This window comes from Trichoplusia ni, chromosome 20, assembly GCF_003590095.1.
Source record: "Trichoplusia ni isolate ovarian cell line Hi5 chromosome 20, tn1, whole genome shotgun sequence".
In the NCBI taxonomy this organism is placed as follows: Eukaryota; Metazoa; Arthropoda; class Insecta; order Lepidoptera; family Noctuidae; genus Trichoplusia; species Trichoplusia ni.
In genome coordinates, this window is record NC_039497.1 from 6,048,694 (window position 1) to 6,063,735 (window position 15,042).

The 15,042-nt window shown below is 35.2% G+C and overlaps 3 protein-coding genes across 5 annotated transcripts; 1 reads left to right on the plus strand and 2 right to left on the minus strand.

Annotated features, from left to right (window-relative positions):
- Positions 1 to 877: 877 nt before the first annotated feature.
- LOC113503851 lies at positions 878 to 5,681 on the minus strand. The gene is made up of 4 exons (XM_026885961.1): positions 5,400 to 5,681; positions 2,480 to 2,656; positions 1,828 to 2,008; positions 878 to 1,235 (listed from the first exon to the last, which is right to left on the minus strand). The coding sequence occupies exons 1-4, from the start codon at positions 5,484 to 5,486 to the stop codon at positions 1,012 to 1,014; spliced, it is 669 nt and encodes a 222-aa protein (XP_026741762.1). The 5' UTR covers positions 5,487 to 5,681; the 3' UTR covers positions 878 to 1,011.
- An 807-nt stretch (positions 5,682 to 6,488) lies between these two features.
- On the minus strand, positions 6,489 to 9,844 carry LOC113503852. Of its 2 annotated transcripts, none has more exons than XM_026885963.1 (4): positions 9,662 to 9,844; positions 7,882 to 8,064; positions 7,072 to 7,186; positions 6,489 to 6,650 (listed from the first exon to the last, which is right to left on the minus strand). In XM_026885963.1, the coding sequence occupies exons 1-4, from the start codon at positions 9,746 to 9,748 to the stop codon at positions 6,502 to 6,504; spliced, it is 534 nt and encodes a 177-aa protein (XP_026741764.1). In that variant the 5' UTR covers positions 9,749 to 9,844; the 3' UTR covers positions 6,489 to 6,501. The 2 variants fall into 2 exon arrangements, with proteins under 2 accessions (XP_026741764.1, XP_026741763.1); XM_026885962.1 differs by having other exon boundaries at positions 7,072 to 7,225.
- Positions 9,845 to 11,345: 1,501 nt separating this feature from the next.
- Positions 11,346 to 14,004, plus strand: LOC113503853. 2 transcript variants are annotated; one of them, XM_026885964.1, is made up of 4 exons: positions 11,346 to 11,507; positions 11,781 to 11,957; positions 12,835 to 12,964; positions 13,850 to 14,004. In XM_026885964.1, exons 1-4 carry the CDS (start codon positions 11,400 to 11,402, stop codon positions 13,954 to 13,956), a joined length of 522 nt encoding a protein of 173 aa, XP_026741765.1. In that variant the 5' UTR covers positions 11,346 to 11,399; the 3' UTR covers positions 13,957 to 14,004. The 2 variants fall into 2 exon arrangements, with proteins under 2 accessions (XP_026741765.1, XP_026741766.1); XM_026885965.1 differs by having other exon boundaries at positions 12,838 to 12,964.
- Positions 14,005 to 15,042: the final 1,038 nt, after the last annotated feature.

A 15,042-nucleotide genomic window follows, 5' to 3' on the forward strand; every position in this document is an offset into this window, starting at 1 on the left:
TCCTTGTTTTTTCCCCTTCGTCCCTTCGACGTTACTTATATGCAACGTTTAACGCACAACGGGAGCGACGCAAAACGTTAGAATATGCAACATTCTCAAATATGTTTAGGACATGGCGATGAAAGGCAGTTCTGGGACAAACGGTTTTTTAATAATCATACGTTGTATTGTTTAAATATTTGAATAAATGTATTACGAGACAATACTTTAACTATTCATGAATCAAATAAAACTAGGTTTTAATATAAATAACGATACATTTTTGTCAATGAGGTATTTTTTTTAAAACCTACTAATTCTATTAATAAAATATTTAGTGCTACAGATAGATTTCTATTTCATCTACCTAAAAAAAATCTTAGAACATTATCACAATGTTTTAGTACCGATTTCATCGTTGCCACTCAATTTTTGGAAAAATACGAATAAAAAAATGTTTGGGGTCGACAAAACTTATCTTTTATCAATAAATTTTTTTCAAACTACATAGGTACTGAATATGCGTTTTTAATTTCATATAAATCTGCCAAGCCGTTTTGGAGGACTATGATAACAATAATTGTGATACATTGATTTAATATAGGTATAAGATATAGTAAGTGCTTGGGTCGCTCCATTCATTTGTCATTTAAAGCTTACTGCTAAAAAACAAAAGTTTGCTGCGCCTTCCTGAGAAAAAGCGTCCTGACAGACAGAAGGACGGCCGACTACTTTGCTTTAAATAAAAGCATGATGGGATCCAGTAAAAGCCAAAATACAAAACATTAAATATATTGACTTAATATAATTGCATTGACTCACTTAAAATCTAATATTTTACATAAGTACTTTCAACTAATTTAAGGAAATAATTATTGTACCTACTTAGTGCAAAATAATGGCACGGTCAAAATATAGAATCTCTTTGTCAGTACGTGGACCTATCTTGTTTCTATATTTGGATAACAACCTCATTTTTATATATTGGAAAGGGCTCACTTTATTTCGCCCATTAAGAAAACACTTTTAAAATCAATAAGGTTCATTATTCTTTGACACGTATCCTATAAATTCGCAAGCGTCTTTGGCACTAGTATCGTTTTCTGTGAAACCATTTGCGTCTCTATTTGCTATTTCTGCATTGTATCTCATTGTGCACTCTGATTCTGCGGCGTTGTTCACGAATCGGAACTGGCATTTGCTTCTCAGTTTGATCATCTCGCTCCTCACTAGAAGTATCACGTAGGCTTGGATCACTGAAATATGAGAAGGATTTATTGTAAAATCTTTTCTGTACAAAATTTGAGACAAAACTCTGGTTTCGAAATAGTTGATCAAGAGAAAATCAGTAAAGTACGAGTCGCCACACTGAGGATTAAGTATTAATCAGCTAAAAAAGAATGCTCAAAATGGCCAAAACCAGAATATATTTATTCTAATGTTTTAAACTGGGATTCAAAATTAGATTGAGTAAGCTTGATGTTTATTTTATTTTAAAGTAAAAAGATGAAAGGCGAATTTATTAAATTGAAATCAGAATCGTGTACTGGAACAAAAATCATTACGTGTTAACAGCGAAATTAGTTTATTAAACTATGTCGCAAATGGTAGCGCCTAACTCCAAGAATTGGAATAATGGAACTTTTACTAAGCTAACATAGTACACAAAAAAGCTTATAACTCTTAGTTTCTTTCAATATTCGAATAACATACTTAAGATAAGTTTCATTTTTCCTCACCATATTTTAAAAGCAACTGTGTACCTTCTTTCAGAAGAAAGTAACAAACGTAAGGTTTATTTTCCTTTAACACCATATTTTAAAAGCAACCGAGTACTTGAAAACTTACAAATCTGAGCCAACAGTGATGATACGTCCATGAGTACGATCCAGATGTGGAGAGAGATGTCGATCTCACCGAGCTTGATCAGAGTCATCGTGTAGATACAGGACGCTATGCCCAGCAGTGTGGTGGTTGTCCACAGAATGAGGCTGTAGATGTAGTACGCTCGTAGCATCTTCACGTTTTTCTGTAAGGAGAAGTAGATTTTTGTAATAAATCTAGGTGGCATAGGTACATAGTTATAGATCGTCGGTTTAAGATAGTTAGTAATTAGTCTAATGATTTAGTTCACAAGCATTTATTACGTAGGTAAGTGTTAATTTTGTAAAATATAGGCTGAAGCACAGTTTTCATCGAACAAGAGTGGACCTTATCTAGTTTAATCCGTGTTTCGGAAAGCACGTTAAATTGTGGGTACGGTATTTTCACATCTTTCATTCAGTCGTTACGGGTACTCAAAAGCTACAAAGTCTGACCAAGGGGTATTGCTCAGATTACTGGTTTAAGGACGTCAGATAGGCAGTCGCTTCTTGTAAAACAATGGTTCTTAGCTGCAGCCGGTTAGACTGGAAGCCGACTCCAACATAGAACTTGGGAAAAAGTTATGGTGTTTTTTTATACCTAAGGTTTTATTATGAAGTTACAAATAAAAGCTTACCTTATGTCCTCCAATAATGAATATCGTGTTGAGGATTACATCGTTTAGGGCTAACAGTACGACGAAACCCAGTACGACCGAGTACACTGTGTACTCGACGAGGGGGTAGTTGAGCGCCATGCCCAGCATGCCGTAGAACGTGAGGGTGGCGCCCGCTGTCAGCAAAATAGCGATTATCTGAAAATTTAATATTAACAAAGTTAATTATTCAAAAAATAAATACTAATTTCGTAGTTCTATTTGATTGCATTTCCCACAGTTTTTGAATCTGCTGTGTTGAGTTTTACTAGCGGTAATTAAATAAACGACAGACTCAGAACAAGCAATCGTAATACATACAAATACTCGTCTGATGATGATCTGTTATCGATGAAATTGAAATTTAGTACGGAGGTAGAAAACACCTTGCATTAGCAAGTAGGCTTTTATTCGACTGATTTAAAAAGATAATGATATCGGAGCTATAAAAGGCGGGCGAAGCTAAGCAACAGCTAGTAAGTATCCTAAATTCTTTTGTTCATCGCTAATATTGTCCTAAAACAACTAGTATCACTAGGTTTAAACGCATGGCTTTCGATTTACTCAACAAATCAAACAGTTTAATTCTCCAAGGAACTAGTTAACAGCTTTGAATGGGAACGCGCCCTAAATACCAAAACGGAATTAGATGAAACTACTATACCGCATTCGTTTCGGCGATGCGTCATAGATTTTCATTTGTTTACAATTTAACGGAATGTAAATAACGTACGGTTCTTAGCTCGCTATTCATGAATTGAAAATTACCTATTGGTAATTATTTAGTTAATGGAATGAATAAATCTTCTTGTAATAATTCGTTTTCAAATCTGGGGCTAACCCTGTGGACGTTAGGCGAATCAGGGTGCCGTCCAATTTCGAGTTAGGTTTTCGATAAGTTTTATTGCTACACAATAACGTAATTTATAACAAGTACAAGATGCAAGTCACTAAACTATATTCTGCACTATTCTATATTCTGTGATTGAAGTCACAACTACAACTAGGATCTCGTAAAATCACTCGTTTTTCTAAACTTTTCTATTCATCAATTACGACACCCAGAATCGCAGCTGTTTCGAAATATCTATTGATTAAATTATTGGAGAGGGACGTCCATTCCTATCACGAACAGAACTCTGTTAAATAATATGTAAAAATCATCTTCAAAAAGATCTGATTGCTTGCATCCAGTAGAATTTTTGGAACATGGAATTTCTTAATAGGATTATGGATATTTGAGCTTAGCTTATTACCGGGCGGTGAAGACGAATGCCCTGGATTCGTTCTTATCGACCTGGTCAGTCACACCGATGCTAGAGAGTCAAGCGTAGGAAGAGTTAGGAGACCTTTGCTCAGCATTGGGCGAATAGAATATAACATTTAAATGTTGTTGGTTTACCATTGTTGTTAACGTAAATTAATGTTTAGAAATTTGTGATCTACATGTTTTATCTTGGGTCACTATTCCACACACGGGAAGTAATTTAGTTTAGTCTTATCTGAGGTTATCGTTAAAAGTCGGATGCCTAATTAGTAGTATCATACATAATTCTTTCTGGGCATTCTATACAGCTCATTACGACAAATACAAAGGAATTTAATCCTTGTGTCGCGGGGGCTGCACAAGTTTGAATTTTTGTCATACTTAAACACACCCGGATTGAGACCAAGCGTTCGTGGTTTACAAAAATTCTTGACCTACGCTCGGATTAAACTTGAAACGTCGTCTGAAAGTTTAAGGCTATAAGTCACATCTCAATCAAAATGGTCCAGCAATCCCAAACAAATTGAAGAATTTCAGGGTTACAACGATAAACTTCAAAGATTTCGCGTATAAGACACAGCATTTGCATAAATATAATAAATGCTACGGAACAGTGACCTTGAACCAACCAATATATAGCTCTGCAATACCAGCATCTTCCTCAAAACTTGGAAAACAACTACAAAGAAAAATGTTTCGATACTGGCATAAGAAAGAAGGTTGTCTATGTCCAGATATCAATTGGCTACAAGATTACGAAAAAGAGAAAGATACAGCAGAAAGGTATTTAATAAAGTATAGATCTGTGACACCCAGTAGCTGAGTGGAAGCCAGTAGGGCTGATGCTTGCCGGTGCAGCGAGATTGTACGAAAGGGTTACCGTGGCCCCCCTGGTATATGAAGGACAAAAGAAGGAACATGGGTGGGTCAGTAGAAGTTTGACACTCCCTTCTGGGAGAACAAAGAAAAAACGGAGAGTATCAAGTGCCTCCAAAAATATTTAAATAATTAAAATACTTAACAGTAGCTAAATCATAACATGATGTTACAGCAAATGAATTTACGTGTCGTTCCCACAATAATGATAAGGAATCATCTTTTATCTATTTAATTGATGGTAAGGGTAAAATGTCAACGTTTATAATAACAGAACACATTCATTCTCCATTCATGAGACACGATACCAACTATTGCGGAAGAAAAACACTTTGTATACACTTATGATAAAAGTAAATCTTAAAAAGTAACACGCAACAAAAAAAGTTTATATTCCAAATGTAGTGATGAGCATTAAAATTCGTTCTATTTTGTTCCCTATTAATCCAAGTTATTTAGTGCAAAATAATTAGAAACATCCATTCATCGTATAGTAAATACACGAGCAAACATTTGACATAAATGTAGAAAAGCATTTCAGGAAATTAATAACAAAAAACACTTGCGTTTCGTTAAATATTTTGAGTAATTCTCGGTTTCTTTGTTCATCCTTTTATTTTTAACAAACGAATGCAAAGCCCTTACGGGGTTTAGCATCGTCTTAGTTTATACTTCATGTAAAGGGCGTTAATAACCCTTGATTATCATTTGAATACCATTAAAATTTCTGACTAAACTGAAGAACACAAAAATACTCACTAATCGTATATATCCCCATGTTATAAGACCATAACGCAACGGCAAACAGAAACAACACCGCTCACACACTGGCAACTCAGAATGCATTCTAAAATTAAAACAGAACTAAAAATACACAGACGCGACGAATAAAAACTATTTTCTTTAAACTTTTTTAAAACACTTGTGTTCAGGCAACAGGTTGAATACGTACTGATAGCGTTAATGTCCAGTTTCTTATATTTAGAAGATACGTAACCGGTATTTATAAATAAGTTTCGTTCATTCAATAACAGAACTGTATCCCGGTCACAGGGCTATTGTCACTGTAATTAGTGACGTTAATGCATTTGTTATTATTTTTTCTATTGTTGTTTTGGTTACGGGGAAAGATTTAAACCCTTAAGAGCTAATGTGGTGATAAAACATTTTTGTTTCAATCGTTTTTTTGCTGTGGTTTTTTGAATCTCGTATCGCAACAAATTATTTGCGAAGACCAGTGGAAAATGGTAGCAAAAAATTTTCTTCTTCTTAAAACTTCAGTTTTGTGACAAATCTTGCAAACCAGTCGTGAAAACAATGAAACATAATTTAAGTCAAGTTTGATCATCTCGAGCCAATATTGGGTAATTGTTAGTTGAATTTGGAACTGTCAAACCATAGAACGCAAACGTCGTGATCAGAAGCCCTACAGCTACGTCTTAAAGGAATATTATAGCGCGTGTCGGAGAGAGATGACGCTCTACACCGTGTGTAGTGCTGTCACGCATCCAGAAACATAATAATATTACCTTAAGACTTGATTGTAGACCCTCAGAGGGCAATAAACAGGATAGTCATATTATACTAACATATATCAGTTGACCTTTGTCATATTATCTATTTCGTGACCTTTACAGTGTTATGTCATGTTATGTGATATTAGATTATGATACTGTATGTTATATCTCTTATTTAGTGACTAATTCTTTGTGCAAATTTATTTCTCTTTAGCCTTTTTTTACTGACCGAATCCTTTAGTGATGGAAGTTTGATTCATATTTGATCGCTTTCAGATCGATCGATTCCAGACGCCCCTGCGTTAGAATTACAATAATAAAAACACAAACATGCTTTAATACATTTATTCCTCAACTTCTCTTGTCCATTGTCTCCTCAGAGGCGGATCCACGAAGACCTGTGCTATATGGTTGGTGAAGCTGGACCGACCTTCTTGATAGCGATCCTTGCTTAGCTCACTCCTTATCAGAAGCAGAAGATATATCTGTAACACTGTAGATAATTGGTTTAAAAAAAAGAGTACTTCATCAGTAAATGATCTTTTTATTTTGATTATTGAAATTTTAATGTATTTATTAAACAACAGCTGATTTATGAATCAATTGAACTAACTCTTATTCAAATTTTCACATCGTACTTTCGGCTCAGACTTTTCTGAAATTATGTTTTTTGCGACCAACTTATCATCATCAGCTATTTTTGCATACCTGTAACATCAAAATTGCGTCTAAGAATTTGAAGTTAATCTAATCAAGTAATGCCTGACGGTTAGCCACGCCCCGCAATGATTGTTTTTCCTGAGTTTGCGTGTCTTTGTGTATATGATTGCATATCTGTGAAACCAGCCGCAACACATACCTAATACACGAGTCTTTATAAAAAAAAAAGAAAATATTGGAGCAAAATATGTTACCAAATCCAGTGAACGCGATGGACAGCTCAGTGAGAGCGATGCCGAGGCTCCCGAAGTGCCTGATGTCGTGGTACGAGAGCATCACCACCAGGAAGCTGGCGATCATCGTAGACAGCTGGTAGTAGTAGTACGCATGCATCAGAAGACGCCTTTTCTGTAAACACCATAAGATTGGGTATCGATGCCTACTAAACATTCATTAAAAAACCAATCAACAAAACAATTAACAAATCCTTTAAGTTTAATAGGTACCTACAACCTGTCTAATACATTTAGACCAGAGAATTAGGCGTGTCTATATTAGAAACCGATTTCCCGAAGAAAATCAATAAACAGGTGGTTGATATTATGTTGTCTTTGATGTAATTCCCTTTCCGGTTTTGTTTGGTACTAGTGACCTTAGTTGCTCATGTAAAACATGATCTTTAGAGGCGTAAGTGGCTAAGCTGCATCTGGACTTGGTGACCGATCAACATACTTAGCTGCATCCGGTTAGACTAGTAGCCGACCGACCAACGTATTCGGAGAAAAGGCGCTTCTGATGATCATGATTATTATATTATATGAGCATCATCATCGTCATTCCAGCCTTTTGACAACTATGCTGGGGTCGGCTTCCAGTCTAACCGGTTTCAGCTAAGTAGCAGTGTTTTACAAGGAGCGACTGCCTATCCGAACTCCTCATCCCAGTTAACTGGGCCGCTTTTATGACAAAGATGGCCACCCTGTGATCGATCCAACTATGCAGTTATAGCTTAGCCACGAGCTTTTCGATGATATTATTAATTGTATTTACGTAAAACATCTTACCAAGTGTGCCCCAATTATCAATACGATGTTGAAGACGAGGTCAAGTGCGTACAGTATGAAAATGACAAAGTATTGCGCTTCCATCACGACTCCTCGGTACAGCGCCATCGTGGTGACCGCCTTCTCCGTTTTGAACATCTGCCACATCAGAACTTGCATTCCTATAAAGAGGCATGTCACCACCTGGAAATGAACAGGAATTGTTTAATTAGGTCTTATTTGGATCTCACGAGGATTTATACCCAGCCATATTACCACTTTTAAGAAAAAAAAAACATATTGATCCTAAGTAAAATTACCTTAGGTAACGTTACTCTCAGAAAGTATAGACGATGTAAATGTCTCATGTCCAAAACGGACTGGACTCTAAAGACAAATTATATTTCTCCGAGTCTTTCGACGAACCGCTCAAAAATATTTAACTGTTGGTTGGGTTTATTTTGGAAGGTACATAAAATACACAGAATTCAGCGTCCTTATTTTTTTCCCTTTGGAATATCATTTTTGACTTCCAGTTACAAAAAAGACGGGTTAGCAGCTTGACGCGTATACTGATGCGCCCTGTGGCATCGTAACTCATCATTGGCAAAAAATATTTTTTATTATTATTCATGAACGGTTTTTAGCTTTTGGATGAGAATTTGTACAAAATGGGCTCCTAAAATGTTAGCGGGGTAAGCCTGCATAAAAGGGCTTGACTTTTATGCAGTTTTGAAATGGTCTCCACGAATGTCTCTTCAGTCTCACAACTTATAATTGTTTGTGTATTTGTGTGTTTCTATATGTATAAAGATATAGCATTTAACTTCGGTAAGCGGTAAAAATGAGATGAACCGCAGCTTAACAAGCGCTGATTAGATTATCAGACAAGAATGTTGCTTAGTAAAGGTCACACATGATCATTAGTTAAGTGATGTGTCCTGTCTGCGTCGTTTACGACAGTGTATAGGAACAGATACCTAACTGATACATTGTACGGATATCTATGATGCGTGAATTAAAACTGACTGTCTCACTCGACATGGCCCGAGTATTGTAGTTTCCGGGGATTTTAGGTTATGCGGAACACTTTCTAGTGTTCAAACCTATATGTAGACCAAAATAACCCGAAAAGGCTTATCAAAATCGGACCAGACGTTTTGAAAATTCACAAATAAATAAATAATCACTAGTAATTATTTTGTTTTGGTTACAGAATGGTTGGACAAAGGGCTGTTATCGTTATCAAATGCTCCTTAATTAATCTTAATGAGCTTCTAAGAATAAGTTAATATGGTAATCTTTTCTTGTATTTAAATGTAATGTCAGTCGAGTGCCTACAATATTTGCAGACCAGAGGAACACATAAATAATGTTTATGACATCCGGCACAATATTACGAATGTCTAAGAAAAGTTTGAACTCTAAAAATACATCTCTGAACTAATTATACCTGTATATTTAAGAAACAAATTTAGAAATAAAATAAAAACTGATCTGAAAAAAAGAATGGAAAAAATTACATCCATCACATTTATAACCGTAAGGGAAAAATACCTCGATTGTTTTAGCTGACATAGCAACAGAAATACATCATATGTAGCAATTTCCATCATATATAACCATATCATATGGCAACCAGTCTGGTGACAGCCGAACGGATAAACAGCGGAACATTAACTAATAATGATTGAAATAATATGGGCCGATTATTATTTAAAGCCAACGATTAGCAAAGGCTTAAGGAACCCTAGAAACGAAAAAAACAACTTACTAATCAATACTAGACATACATACTAACCAGAGTAAGATACCCGAACACGAGAATACCTCGCCTCAGAGGGCAACAAAAGCAACATCTTTTAAACGTAGGCAGGTCCACCAACATGATTCAAACTTTCACAATTATAACATAACACTCCTTCCCAGTCGGATAAGGAACATGTCTTGTGGTCTATAATGTTCGGACTACGACGCGGACGCGGAGAATAGAAACTGAGTTTGATGATCAATTTGTAGGGTTGTCGAATGTTGACTTAGATGCCAACTAAAAAAGGAATAAAGGACCATTTCTTCCGGGCTTACTTTAAGATCACTGGGTGTTAAACGATATGGTTTATCAATTACTGGAACTGGAAATGTTGAAACTTAACCTTTTTTGGAATCTTGTAGTCTTCTACCTCACTACATATTTTTATGATGCTTAAAGGCTGAGTATGCTCAATTTACTGCGTGAGGCTTTTAATTTGTCTAACTAATTGTTGTTAAGTTGAAGATGCTCCCTTCAATCGACTTCCCGCAATTATCAAAACATAGGGTTACGTAATCGCTAAAATAAACTTAATCGTTACGCCTTTGGAGGGTTTCAAAATTGCTCGTCAACTAAATGTTAACACGTAATAACGTTTTTGACTTTATAGTCAACTAGCTTTTCGCCCGCGGCTTCGCAAGCGTCGAGGTCGGTTATACCTATCGCGTTTCCAAGAGAACTCTTCAAAAGTTCGGGATAAAAACTATCCTTTGTTCTTTCTCAAGGTCAACTGTATCTCTGTACCAAATTTCATTAAAATCAGTTCAGTGGTTTAGCGTAGCAGACAGACAGAGTTACATTCGCATTTATAATATTAGTAGGAATAGTAGGGATTGAAAACTAGGTAAATAGCAGATGAATAAGAATGACAAAAATCTATTTATAAAAGATTCTTTGACAGCCCTAGGGTATGATTATCCTATTTGCTAGCGCCGCAGGACATGACGCCATGGAAACGTCATGGACTTGACGATTACTTGGTAGATAAGACAGCTCGGATGGAGATTGAGCAAAGAATGTTGAAAATCGTTAGTATGTTTTGCTTTGCCATTCAGGTTAATAAGGAATCTGTAGGTACCTACATTATTTTAATGATGTATTTTAGACTGTTTTCATTCTCTAGGAACTGAATTTCTCCATTAAAATCAGATAAGAAAATAATTAAATGACTACAAAGAGGAATTTCTTCAAAAGTACTTCACTATTTTGCCAAAATGCCATGATGAAGAAAGGAAAACTGTTTAAAGTTCTACTTTCTACTAAATCATCTTCTAATTATTTTGAAATTTTTATTCTGTTACAGCTGTAACAAAAAAACGAGATTGTAAGTCAAATAATAAATAACAAATTCCTCTCCCACACACACGTAAGCCTACAGTATTAATGCTGGCAATCTGCAGCACAGTGCATTGTTAATTCTTTAAATTTATGGAACTGAGGTATTCATTCTGAACCTACTACCAAAGCACACTTACAAACAGATTAACAAAGAACACAGAAACCTTACGTGAAATACATTGACGCTCCTATATGAGATGACAGTATTCTGTAACTTAGAAAAACAGCAATGGACTTAAAAATATAAGCTTGGCAGAAAAAGTCGGTTTAACTCGCATTTACAGGAAGTATCTGATAAAACAGAGCAAAGAAGGATGCAATTTTGGACGAGAGACGCTCAGTTCCAGTCGACGATAAGATTTGATGTGAAATGTATGTTAAGTGATAAAACATGATAGATCTGTGCAAATTAAAATGTCCCAAGATCCCAGTTGTTAGGAAATGTTGCTTCTGCATACCCACATACGTTGGTATTGCCATTTTCGGATACGCCGATTTAGTAAGTAACAACGTTTTTAACTTTCGCAAGCCTACTGCATAAACAATCTAGCAAAATATGTTTACTGTTCCTTTTGGTTTTCTTTGCTTTGTGTATAGCTTAATGGTAATTAATAAGTTTTGGTGGTAATTGATAATTGAATTAAAACGGAACAAGTTGTTTTTGGTACTCCCAATGTTTTTTTTTTGCCATTGCAATATCTATTTCTGTTTTTCCAAAAAAATGTTTAGGCACAGATCAACAGAATTTTTTAAGACTCAAATCTGTTTTCAGACGCTGGCCCTAGTTGCTTTCCCGATGCTTGTTTACGAGATGGTTGATGAACTGACGAGTGGTCGGCAAAGAGAAGACATCCACTACAGCGACCCTGCCGTCCACCTGCCTGTTATAGTGGCCGCAGCACTTGCTGATATATTGCTGACCGTGTTGCTACTGATCGGTGCTCATAGGGTAATGATTTGAGATTATTAAGATATCGACATTTGTAGAAGTGGTCTTGTAAAAGCAATACTGAAAATGACAATCTGAAATAAGACTAATCATTTAAGACAGAAAACACTAGGACTGGCCATTTAATCATAAACTCCGTTCAAGGAGTATAAAAATTTTGATGGATCTCAGTATTCAATAGATTAAGCGTCATCGTTCATTGAGAAAATAATAACGCCTGCAAGTTTCAGACCAGCAAACCATATTCTGATAATATTTGCTATAACATTAATTTTAGACTTTGTAACTTACTTTCAAATGAACGTTAATTTTTTAAAGGCATATACAAAATTAATTGTTATTTGATTTCACCAATGTCATAAATTGTTCTCGTTACGAGAAAATTATATTCTCCGACGTCGGTGTCCCAGTTTTCTATCATCACCAACTTTACTACTAAATGCTTTCTCTTGCCGGCACGCACTATACTTAAAGAAAGCTTGTAATTAAACTCGTGTGTATTATGAAAAAATATAGTTTTCAAGTAGTACTTATTAGCAAAAATCAGAGACCAAATATTTTATTAATGGTAAGCGGTGAGGCTATCAAGGATATTAAGTGGAATCGAAGTAAATTAAAACACCAGCCTCGTCCGAGAAAAAGCCTGGCAGAAAATCTTCGCTAGTTGCACCTTTTATTCCTACTTTTACCAAATCAGAGGGTCTATAATTGTGGAAGTGTGACGGCGCACTATACGCCGTAAAGCTGCCATATCTCTCTTCCAAACCCTCAATAATTTAAGACGACTAGTTTCGGACTCAACCGGAGTGTTGACACAGCGTAAATATATGTGAGTGAAAACCGTTGTAACAAATCATTATTTATCCAAATATTCCAGAAGAACAAGCTCATCCTGAAGATATACTTCTACTTCGCTACGTTCTCTCAGCTGATGACTCTGTTTGCTGACCTCCCGTTCGTCGACTACACGGAGTACAAGAAAAGTTTAATTTATATTTTCTTCGTCTGTAAGTATTCTTTTGTAACCTAATTTAATCTTCCGATTGGGCAATTTCCAATGCCTGAATAATTTTCTCACTTTAGTTATGTACTAATACTAGATTGTTCCCTTTACTATTTTAAATTATGGATGTAGGTATATTATATTTTATAAGACATGGCTCTAATTGTTTTTTTGGTGACAAAAATAATTCTTACTTTTTTGTACAGATCATTTCGATGAGCAATAGGATTAATCCTTCCAAATGCATTCCCTGATTTTATGATAAAAATTTAAGGAAAACGCAAAGCATCCATACAAAATAAGTGTAAACACAGAGTGCCTTCAAACTAAAAATAATAAAAAACAGATAGAATTCTGACATACTTCAATTTACGTGATTTTTTTGCTTTTACGCAACGATATCGTCACTTGGATTGCGTAAGCGCCGATCTTGCATTTTCATGATTGCAACAACAATAGATATTATATTTCAAAATATAATTTCATATGTAAATGAAGACTGGTTTAATGTCTTTATTGTCTGAATGCATGAAAGCATCCTAAGGTATTTCACATAGAACCGCTGAAATAAATGAGCCTGGGTATCCAGATGATATGAGAAAAATACATTAAAAGCATATTTCTTATTCGTTAAGTATTCTTTTAATCATGTGGACGGTTGAAGGATTAATATACTCTTATTTCAACTCATTTAAAATTTAGGATGATTTTTGTCATCTTCCATCTCAGCACAATTGAGACTATGGACCGCATCAAATTTCTTTAAAAACTTTTGATACTTACTAATTGGAAGATATATTGTCGAAAACTATGGTTGCAAGACCATTGCTAGTAACTATACTGGCTGATAAAACATACTATACATATATTTCTGTCTTCTTGCCCACAGTCCTGAACATTTACCTGCTATTCCTGGTTCACAATGTGGTGTACGTGAGAGAAGACAGTCTGGAGATCCAGTACAGAGCTTACGAGCCGCATCGAGTCAGCGTCTAAACAACACTTAATACTTCAACATTGTAAATACAACTTAGCTATAAAGTATTCTAGTTCTTTCATTTATGAAAACCTCTGATTAGTCCAAAGAGTTCCAATGTTATAAGTAAAATATATAGTAAAATATAAAGTTTAATTAATGCAATTTTTAAGAATTAATTTATTAAATGTTTATAATCATTTATTACGAGTGTCTAACAAATCAGCTTCAAAATTAATTTACTTCTACCTTATACGGGGACTACAGCAGTTGTGTGTGGTAAGGGTTTTTTAATATGTATATATGCCTGTTACGGCTGTTACTTCTTCATATTCAAACACCTGACCCTTCTATTATCTTGATAAAATTAATTTGAAGGTGTTAACCTGGATCGAAATTAAATGAAAGGATAGGAGGCAAGCGGAATTTATCATCACTTTTACATGACTTTTTTTCAAGCATGATGGAGTCAACATTTCCAATCTGAATTTATAAACAAACTCGGGAGTTGTTATCTCTTTTTATTAGCCCAAACACGTTTTTCAGCTGACCTCTTTTCATGCGAAGGAAACACGTAGGTATATCTATAATCTAAGTGTATTAGAATTAACACAGAATCACAAAACAACATGAAGTCATAACAGCGATCATCTCAGAAAACAAGATGAATAGTAAAACAAGATAAAAGAGGAAACAAACGACTGTAACACAAAACATTGTGATCTTCCCACGGTGCATGCACATCACATGAACCTAGATCTTACAAAGGTATCTGACTACTTTATGAGAATATGTTGGTTTGTATGGGCTGAGATACTTTCATACTTACCTAAATGCCACTAGAATTCATTCAGGTTTAGCAGATGTGAAAATGTTTCCTATTTTTTGGTGGGGTAGTAAAGTAATCTAAAATCTTCGAAAAATATAGACGGATTGTGCCTGCTTCGATGGGAAAGAATCTAGATAAGACAATTTTCAGAAAGGTACAAGAAAGTTTTACCTTCTAAGCTGAAGATAAGTTTGATATCGCATTACCCACTCACTGCGTCATGTAAAATGGTTCAAAAATTTAACGCATGTAGCCGGAATATGTGTAGCATCGATTT

Excerpts from the sequence above, each read along its gene's own strand:
- LOC113503851 (XM_026885961.1), bottom strand. The coding sequence starts at position 5,486 with ATGCATTCTGAGTTGCCAGTGTGTGAGCGGTGTTGTTTCTGTTTGCCG. Across the intron at positions 2,657-5,399 it reads CATGGGGATATATACGATTA|ATAATCGCTATTTTGCTGAC; the intron begins GTGAGTATTTTT and ends TTAAATTTTCAG. Across the intron at positions 1,236-1,827 it reads ATCACTGTTGGCTCAGATTT|TGATCCAAGCCTACGTGATA; the intron begins GTAAGTTTTCAA and ends CTCATATTTCAG.
- LOC113503852 (XM_026885962.1), bottom strand. The coding sequence starts at position 9,748 with ATGTTGGTGGACCTGCCTACGTTTAAAAGATGTTGCTTTTGTTGCCCT. Across the intron at positions 7,226-7,881 it reads TGATAATTGGGGCACACTTG|AAAAGGCGTCTTCTGATGCA; the intron begins GTAAGATGTTTT and ends TGGTGTTTACAG. Across the intron at positions 6,651-7,071 it reads CATCGCGTTCACTGGATTTG|TGTTACAGATATATCTTCTG; the intron begins GTAACATATTTT and ends AATTATCTACAG.
- LOC113503853 (XM_026885964.1), top strand. The coding sequence starts at position 11,400 with ATGATAGATCTGTGCAAATTAAAATGTCCCAAGATCCCAGTTGTTAGG. Across the intron at positions 11,958-12,834 it reads TACTGATCGGTGCTCATAGG|AAGAACAAGCTCATCCTGAA; the intron begins GTAATGATTTGA and ends CAAATATTCCAG. Across the intron at positions 12,965-13,849 it reads AATTTATATTTTCTTCGTCT|TCCTGAACATTTACCTGCTA; the intron begins GTAAGTATTCTT and ends TCTTGCCCACAG.